Genomic DNA, 9,378 nt, shown 5'->3' with positions numbered 1-9,378 from the left:
TATAAGCGCCGAAACGTAGTTTTAACTACAGCCCTTGAACCAGCCTGCTTCAATAGCTGGAACCACAACAAACGACGTACCAGCAGTTATATAGCTGTTTTTTTTTTTGTGTGCCTCAAGTGATCAAAACAACTACATGTCACAGCCATTGTTAAGTTGATGAAACCAAAACTGCATCAAGAAGAAATACTATAAAATTATTTAGCGGTCGTAGGTGAATACCACGGGGTGCTCTGTGTATACCAATGTCTAGGCGTTGTTCCAAAGAAGAAAACACGCAAACAAAAATTTGGTGAACCCGACCGCGGCGGCTGTGTTTCGATGGAGCCGAAACGCTAAGGCGCCCATGTGCTGTGTGATGTCAGTGCGCGTTAAAGATCCCCAGGTGGTCGAAATTATTCCGAAGCCCTCCAATATGGCGCCTCTTTCTTAATTTCTTCTTTCACTCACTCCTTTATCCCTTCCCTTACAGCTCGCCGTGCGCCATTTCCTTTCACCGAAAACCAATTTTCATTTTGTATAGTCCTTTAATATCGGTATGCTGCCCATTGCATACAAGATTCCAAGCAGCAAGGTAAGCATCACGAAAGATACCGTTGAGCCAAATTTGAACCACAACTCCAATGAAATTGCAGCAAGAGAGCAGACACGATTTCTACTACAGAGTTTTAACTAATATGGACCAACAGAGGAAACAAACAAGTTGCAAGACAATGTAAACTTTATTCTCAACACAAAAGCAGTGCCTTGACATCAGCGCAAACACATCTGTACATGTTGGCAGCCTTGTTGCAACTCAGCAAGTCTCCTTGCTCAGCAGTAATAAGAGGCTGCTTCCTAGCACGTTACGAGCACCAAGAAACAACATTCCAGCAAACCTAGCGGCTTGGGAAAATAACAGCAAAAGCCCTCTTTCCATTTGTGCAGAAAACCCAACATGAGTATCGTATCAAAACCCCTCGTAAACTCTGCATTCGTTTCATTCCATAATGGGGGCCATTGCATCCTCCTTACAACCCTTTGATTAAGCATGACAGCAGCAATTCATGTGCTTTGACTGCTGCCTACTCCTGTGAAGCTCAAAGCTCTTCTCACTCGACATCAACTAGTGCAAGTTTTTTAGCACAAAACGTTATGCCACAGTGGTGACATTTTAAAACCTGGCTAAATGGATGCATGATGCTTAACGTAATTAAATTGCGATTCAAACATTCCTTCTGCCTGCTCCTAACTGCTTCTGCAATCGGCATACAAACATGCATTTCAAGGGCATCATTACGCCAGCCAGTGGAAGACTGGATTTCTAAATGAAATTCTTCTGCACTGCTCGACTTGCAGCCTTGTCTTTGGTTGATAGGCTCCGGCAGGAGCATTATACAAAAAAAAAAGAAAGGGCTTTTCACATCTAAGTGTCACCAAAGCGTGAACACTACGACACAATAATCCCACAAGACCTGACATACCGCATTGTAGTCTACACCTCATGCCAATGAAACTACCTGCAAGGACATTCCACCACTCTTTCCTTGCCTGGTGCCCGATTTTGTCCCTCTATATATTCAATTCTTTTACTCTAGACCTACCTTCCCCCCCCCCCCCCCATTTTTCCCGCCCTATGGCACCTTCACAAGATGGACCGAATAGCATTCCTAGTTGACTGACTGCACGTCACGTGACATGGTGAACTCAAAACGGGTCACTCTGCAAGTGCGGACGATCTGCACACGAAAGCTATGTGACCGGCAGACATCGCACACTGCATTTGGCAGAGCCACAGCAGTTCATCCACGTACAGTCCGTGTCCTATACTGCAACTTGGTATGCCTCGTAGACAAATGACGTGGAGTTGATGGCTCGAGGCGCAACCTGCCCCTGCAGAGCGGAACGGCACGGTGCTGTGGGGGCGCCCTTGGATGGCGGCTTGTCGGCTACTACGAGACGGCCACTTGGAGCAGGGGCCCCTCGAGGTACTCGACCAGGGCCCGGGCCTTAGCACGCAGCAATCCCTGACCCACGCTGGTCTTGGCGTGAAGGCACAGAAGGAGGTTGGCAACTTGGGTGATGGCCACCTGGCCGTCCTGAGGGACACATCAAAGTACAATGAATTCATTTACCAGTTTGCTCGTTTGAGCTTGAGAGAAACAAAATCACACCTTTGAACATATACAGGCACCAAATTGTTGCTCGCGTGTCTTCTTTGCAATGGCACCTAAGACAACATTATACAGTCGGCGACCGATTTTTCGGACTCGACGGGACCCGAAAAATGGTCCAAATAAACGAACAGTCCAAAAAATTCGTGAAGTACAAAAAAATCTCTTAACTGAGATGAAATCAGCTTAAAAAAAGTCGCTGATTTTACTTTGCGAAAAATTTATCTTGCTGGCAACGATTTGCGCCTGTATTTGCGCCAAAGTTGTGCTTTCACTGTACACGCTAGACAGCAAGGTCACGGCGTTTAGCTGAATACTTCCCAAGCTTCTTTGATGGACACGGCGGCATTGGCGGGCCATGTTGTCCACAACCCAAGTGTGCACCACATCGGTCGTCAAACACACGCAAAGATAAGGCACTTTTCGTTCAAAGCGGTGGAACCACCGGACGCAATCACAAAACGGCGAACGGATGTAACTTTGTGAAGAGTGAGCGTCACTCGGTAGACATGGTCAGAAACCCAAGTGACGAAACAGCGAACGGCAAACGTATGGGACCCGCCGCGTTGGCTCAGTGGTTAGGGCGCAAGGCTACTGATCTGGAGTACCCGGGTTCGAACCCGACCGCGGCGGCCGCATTTCGATGGAGGGGAAATGCAAAGGTGCCCCTGTGCTGTGCGATGTCAGTGCACATTAAAGATCCCCAGGCGGTCGAAATTATTCTGGAGCCTTCCACTGCGGCACCTCTTTCTTCCTTTCTTCTCTCAGTCCCTCCTTTATACCTTCCCTTAATGCCCTGTTCATGTGTTGGCCGAGATGTGAGACAGGCACTGTGCCATTTCCTTTCCCCAACAACCAATTTTCAATTTTTCACACATGAGACAAGCGATAACTGCCCGCAACAACCGACAAAAGCAAGTTGACGGCAATGACAATCTGACTGCCACCTCGAAGTGTCAGAGATCGCAGAGACCTCTAATGGCAAAAATAAGATACTGAAAGTATGTCAAGCCAAACCAACTGCAAAGTAAACCCACCTCAATCCAAGCAGCGCCCTTTGCGCCAGCAAAAAGCCGATAAGATGGCCAATTTTGGCCCGCAGTCGACTGAAATTAGTCAGAAAAATCGAAGATGGTGCCTCATCGAAGTCCGAATTACCCGCCGGCTACTGCAGTACATGGATCACCCGATAGTATTTGCCAGCACCAGGTAGAAAATTTATAAATGAATTTTTCTCTGGTGCAGCTTCGGTTTCATCAGTTGAATGGTGGCAGTGACATCAAAGTTCAGTTTAGGTCACATGAAGCATAAAAAAAGTTGCAATGTAATCTCTCCTTTGTTATTCAATTCACGGCGACTACTCTCATGGGAACCAACATGGCCTCTTTGAAGAGCTGGAATGACAACATTTGAAGACGTGGCTGGAATATTGCTGCGTTTTGTGAGTCTCGCTTGACCGGAGCTAAACTCTGACGATACAGCCACAGTTCAACTGCTGCAACCAAAACACATTCATGAATTATTTATTGGGTGCAGGCGAACTGCGTATGGCGATTTGTGTTTACTGTTTTGCGCATCCTTAGAAAGGAAGGTTACACAACTAAAATATGGTGTCCGTACTTTGGTAACACAAGACCAAGGCCAGTGTTAGGAATCCAGGATATTCTTTTATGACTGACAGACCTTCCTAAGAAGATATTGATGCAACCCCTGACACCTCATGACTACCTAAAACATTTTTTTAACATTTCACGCACAAAAAAAAAAAAAAAAACCCTGGTTAAGAAACTCGCAACCAGTAATCTGGACGACAATATTGGGCACATCGTCATGAGCAGCCTATCTCGTCCAAGCTGGTTAACTAATTTTTAATAACTTTTTAACCATTAGGTTTGGATACCTAGTTGCAATCAGATTTTAAGCTGGCCGTTAGTAATAGCCACATCGGTTTTTATAATTGAGAGAACCCGATTACCCTTGGTGCTGTGGCTCGACAAAATTTGGCTTTTTTGAATAGCTACATACACTGGAAAGACTGCTTTGCCTGCACGTTTTTCGAAAGCACGTGTATTTTGGCACGATGTAGCCAAATTTTGTCAAGTCACAGCGCCGAGGATAATAGAGTTTTCGAAATTCTAAAATCTAATATGGCTATTACTAAAGACTGGCTACAAATCTCCGATTGCAACTAGGTGCCTAACTAATAGTTAAAAAGGTAATTATTAAATATTATTTAATCAGCTTACTACTCAAGACGATTCACCGGTTTTCTGGTGTCCACCAAAAATGGTAACACTATGCCACAAAAGCCATATTTCTGCCCCAAAAAACTACCTGAGAAAAAAAACGTCTTCCCTGAAACACCTGGTAAACAGAAACAGTACAAAAGATGCCAAAAACTACTCCATGTCACAAGCAGGCGAGCAACCAGGTGCTCGCCTGGTTTTAAAAAGTAGGGTTTTAACGTAGTTTCCCCGAGTAGATGTGCGGAAGTGCGTGTTTGAGCTGATTGGCTCATGGTTTGCTTTGCTGTGTCGTCAGCACGTTTGGCGATGATATTACACTCAGGTTAAGGGGCTGTGAAGGGGGCTCTAATAGAGTTGCGGTATGCCTGGGAAGTTGAAGCACGTGGCTTCACGAATAGTGTCCAGCAAGGATTTTTTAAATGCGCTTTGTAGAAGCTGAGTTATCTGTAGTTAAAATTTCAATTTCAGCATCTTCGCGCCTTTCCCTCTCCTCTCGTCACTTTTTGCACGCGGGAAGGTAGACGCTCCTTCGCCGACCCCCCTCTGGGAGCGGAGCTTCCCGATCAGCCGGAGATAAGCGGCTTATTGGCCGCGGCCACGGTAGCTGCCCGACGTCTGCAAGAATCTAACCAATGGCCACCTCTCACCTTGTCTACGCAGATGCGGGGGACAAAGGAGGGTGCGAGGATGAAAATGTCGCCGGGAAGGGCTCGCCAACTTTGACGCGTGATTGTGGGTCGTCTGCTGCGTGTAGAAGAGTATTTATTTGGCTCTGGTTTTCATGGCAACACAGTGCAGTGATTAATTGTGTTGATGTGCTCTCCTCGGAAGGCGTTTTAGAGCCCCTTTAAAACTCTGATCGAGGTTAAGCTTATCTAACCTATTTGTGCCATAGATGGAAGTTGATGAAGACGATGATGTGCAATGCACAGCGTGAGTGTGTTGCACTTTAACACGAGGCGTGATCGGCTGTGGCGATAGTATATAGTGCTCTCGTGTAGTGGCCAGCGAAGCTGATCTGTTCGCGCCGCCGCGGGTTCGAATCCCAGTTGCGGCAATATTTATCTTATTTATTTATCCAAGGTCAAGTCTTCAGCGATGGCCCGGCTTTTGCAGCTTTGGTCATGAAGTAGAGCTTTCGTTCTAAAAAAAAAGAGGCACTCACAGTGGGGCACACACCAGAGGAACCAGACTGCAGAGAATAAGAGAGCCTCTTACATTGTGCTTTGCCTAGACCACTGGGTGTGCAATAAGTGCCTCCACATGCTAACAACACACTGCTTTCAAAACACATCTCTTGGTGACAGGAACCCATAACGCATTGAAAGTGAAAGAGGATGGCTCTCTCTGGCGCCCGGACATCACCAGCATGTGTCTATATCTCAGCTGATCTCATCACGCCAGCGTGAAAATAGTTTCTGCTCCCGCAACCTTGATCCATGGCCCTGGCTACACTCCACAACAGCGAAGCTCAGGCAAGCCAAATCAACCAAGACCACAGCAGAGGACTCTGGACTGAATCCAACAAAAATGAACTTGGCTTGCAGAAGAACTTAAAACAGCACAAGGGCATAGAGTTGGCTCTTGCTAATTAAAATTAGATGAGGACTGAACAAAGAGAAGTCTTTTAATCCCACAAGGTACTGCCAAGTGTGATGTCTAATAAAAGCGGAAATTTGACTATCCACATTTTGCATCTACAGCTATGAAACGCTTCTATATCCTTCTATCAGAAGGGTGTCCAGACAAGTACGACGTCGCAAGATGTCAGGAGTGTTTGCACAAGTGCTAAAGGGAGACTGAACGCTTCTACCAGAAGGGTGTCCAGACAAGTTTGACGGCACAAGATGTCACGAGTGCTAAAGGGATACGGTACCTCACACTCCACAATGATGAGCCTCAGCTGCCCCTCATTGATGGCGGCATGCGCATTCTTCTCGTTGGCGAGCCAGATGCTGCTGGCAATGGCGGCTGTCATCTTAGCATCCTTGTCAGCATAGCCCGAGTAGGCCAGCAAGGTGCCCTCGCGGTTCAACAGCCTGCCATGGAAAAGGAAAAAAAGATATGACAAGACCCAAGTTGAAAGAATGGAATGTTATATATGCCCTGCATCTGTGTGGACATTACTGCCCGCGTTGAACAAGCAGGGCTAATGATGCTACGTGCCAAAGATGCTAATGCTACTGTTTTCCAAGCTGGCATCACACACCAAGAGTTTGACGACAATAAAAGCAATGACACTGGTCACATTTTCAGCAATTAAGAATTGTTTTGAGGCAATAAGTGAAACCAAAAGAACTTTTCGACGACACTCTGTCAATGACAGCTTATATCCAACACAGAACATCTGGGCTGCAAGCCACATTTTTTCAGTGATACAGAAATGTTTTCCCAAACACATAACATTAACTAGCAAAGTTTAAACATGCATTACCCATTAAAGGTTTGCCTTTATCATGGCTGGAAAATGTACCTACCTCTCATTGTGCGTTACCTTACTTTTACCAAAAACCTCTGCAGTTATTGTGGCCAACAATTATGTTGGAAATTTCAAGCCTTGTAAAGGCGTCCATAGCCGTTTACAAACACTCAACAAAACATATACTTATGCCATGCCCTAGCATCAGTCGGTCCTTCAGTGATAATATGGCCCCTACAGAAGAGTTGCCGGGTGGAAGCCAGACTGTTTACAATGTGCCTCTCAGTAAAGTGCCAATTCTTTTCTGCCACCTTTGCCTTCACTGGAGTCATGAGGCCAGCTCCTTTCATGACCAGAGAAAAGGACGTAACTGCCCTTCCAATTAAAATCATCCTCACAATTTCTCACCTGGCAGAGATTGCTCCACAAAACCAGTCAAAAAGTTTAGATAGATAAATATTGGCACCCCGTTTGTATTGGGGTAGTGGCGAGTGCCACCTTGCCCCGCAAATAAAGTGGTTTTATATCTTTTGTAACTGTACACCACCCTTTTTTAAATCCTCAGTAGTCAACTATGTGCTGCCCTCTGGTGCCAATAAGCAGAACTGAAAATTGCATCCTAGAACAGTCATCGCATGGTGCGACACATTGACCACGAGAAGCAACAGCTGGAAGTGCAAAGGTTTTTTTTGTTTTTATGGGGTTTAACACTCCAAAGTGACAGCCTATGAGGGATGCCGTAGTGGAGGGCTCCGGATAATTTTGACTACCTGGCATTCCTTAACGTGCACTGACATTGCACAGTACACGGGCCTTTAGAATTTTGCGTCCATCAAAATGTGACCGCCACAGCTGGGATTGAACGCACGTCTTTCGGGCGAGCAGCTGAGCACCATAACCACTGGGCCACCGCAGTGGCCAAAGAGTAAAGGTTAGATAAGCTTGAAAAAGCTTAGCAGATGCAGCCCTAGCAGAGCAGCCCTAGATGCAGTTCTAGCTTGCTAGAACAGTAAAAGTGGATGGATGGATACGGCTGAACCCTTTACATCGGGCGGTGGCTCAAGCCGCCTAGCCATGTCTTGTGAAATTTTACTCCTGTCTTGCTTTTAGCCACCAATCAGATAACCTTCGCTTGGTTACTTCTAACCTCTTAAAATCCACTTTCCCTTCACTATCCCTAAACCCCAATGCCTTGGGTAAGTCAGCCCCGCTGCCTTCCACTGTAGGGTGAAGCCCTTTACAGAAAAGTATCAAGTGTTCAGCCGTTTCCTCCTCCTCTCCGCACGCAATGCACAAAGTGTATCTCCTGGTCGTCAGTTTATGCGCCATCTGCGTAACTTTTTTTTTTTTTCTGACACTGTACTTTGAACAAACACCACTGTTACAATTCTTTTGTAGGTCGAAAATGTAAAGCCGAGTTTATGACGGCGATACTGAATGCCAAATCCGCGCACTAACTAAATTGGTACCACGCCGAATGTAATCAACCAAGCAAAAAGGCTCGAACGATGACGTCCATGAACTGCCGCACATAGGGCGTTAAGTGGATGTCATCAACGCTAGAGGATTAGCTGGTAGCCCAAAGTGCGAATGCGCCAACAGTTGTCTTCAAATCGTCTCCAATTGTGCGTAGCGCTCTAAATTCTCGATAGGGGATTTATCGATATTACTAAAAGTGGCAGTTAAGAACCGCAGATTGCGTTCTCGGGGCTACACTTCAGGCGATTTGCAACACCAAAGCTGAGAAAGTGCATTCGAGTGACCAATACACAGCTAGTGTGATAGGCACACAACTTCTGTGGTTTGCATTTGGGCACGAGGTAGCTGGCACCCCTTAAATCGCCAGCTGCTGGCGTCACGAACAACACCTCAGAATTCTCGCACTCCACAAAAGCTTCCGAATCGCGATATGATTCCCGGCGCGCTTGTTTTCAACTCGGAGGCGGCGCAACCACCCACAACTCAACTCACAAGGTACACAGCACTCCACTGGTGTTGGCCTGGGACAGAACTTGCGTTAGCGCTCGCGGCTTCAGCATTTTGCACTGTCGCACAACAATTCGAGTTCTGTGAGAACTGCTAACCGCCAAATTACTGGCGGCAAATGTGTAAGCGACGTCAACACGGAATCATATGACGAGAAATCGTAAGCGGGGTGCCAGGGTAACTACTGATTCAGCCTGATGATTTCCAGCGGCGAAACGCAGCGACACGCGTGCGCGGTAATCAAAAAGTAAAGTTTATCTTCCGTTACTAAAAAATATGTTTAAAACTGTTCATTAAAAAACCTTTATTCCGGCGTTGTTCGCTTTGACATACATACTTGTGCAAATTTTACGCTCATTAATAAAGGCAGTTTCGCCGTTTAGGCGAGGTCAAGGGTGTGACATTCCCGTAGAGCCAATGGGGACGATTTTGAAATGCGACGGTGGCGGTGCCTGGGAGTTGGCGGTAAAAACATAAATTGCTCAAAACTTTGCTCGCTATGCTTGCGCCGGTCGCTGTCGTCTGCTGCCACTGCGCTGCAGCGTTGCCCGCGGCGGCACTGGCGGCGCAGACG

The 9,378-nt window shown here is 46.5% G+C and overlaps 1 protein-coding gene across 1 annotated transcript; it reads right to left on the bottom strand.

The window, feature by feature from the left end:
• Positions 1-703: 703 nt before the first annotated feature.
• Lamtor2 (Late endosomal/lysosomal adaptor, MAPK and MTOR activator 2) lies at positions 704-8,996 on the bottom strand. Its single transcript, XM_077635080.1, has 3 exons — positions 8,790-8,996; positions 6,276-6,438; positions 704-2,078 (listed from the first exon to the last, which is right to left on the bottom strand). Exons 1-3 carry the CDS (start codon positions 8,855-8,857, stop codon positions 1,932-1,934), a joined length of 378 nt encoding a protein of 125 aa, XP_077491206.1. The 5' UTR covers positions 8,858-8,996; the 3' UTR covers positions 704-1,931.
• Between the last annotated feature and the right edge of the window lie 382 nt (positions 8,997-9,378).

This window comes from Amblyomma americanum, chromosome 8 (genome assembly GCF_052857255.1).
Source record: "Amblyomma americanum isolate KBUSLIRL-KWMA chromosome 8, ASM5285725v1, whole genome shotgun sequence".
Lineage (NCBI taxonomy): Eukaryota > Metazoa > Arthropoda > Arachnida > Ixodida > Ixodidae > Amblyomma > Amblyomma americanum.
Note: the sequence above shows the minus strand (reverse complement) of the source record. Positions and strands in the feature narration are given on the sequence as shown.

Excerpts from the sequence above, each read along its gene's own strand:
- Lamtor2 (XM_077635080.1), bottom strand. The coding sequence starts at position 8,857 with ATGCTGAAGCCGCGAGCGCTAACGCAAGTTCTGTCCCAGGCCAACACC. Across the intron at positions 6,439-8,789 it reads AGTGGAGTGCTGTGTACCTT|GCTGTTGAACCGCGAGGGCA; the intron begins GTGAGTTGAGTT and ends TTTCCATGGCAG. Across the intron at positions 2,079-6,275 it reads TCATCATTGTGGAGTGTGAG|GACGGCCAGGTGGCCATCAC; the intron begins GTACCGTATCCC and ends TGTGTCCCTCAG.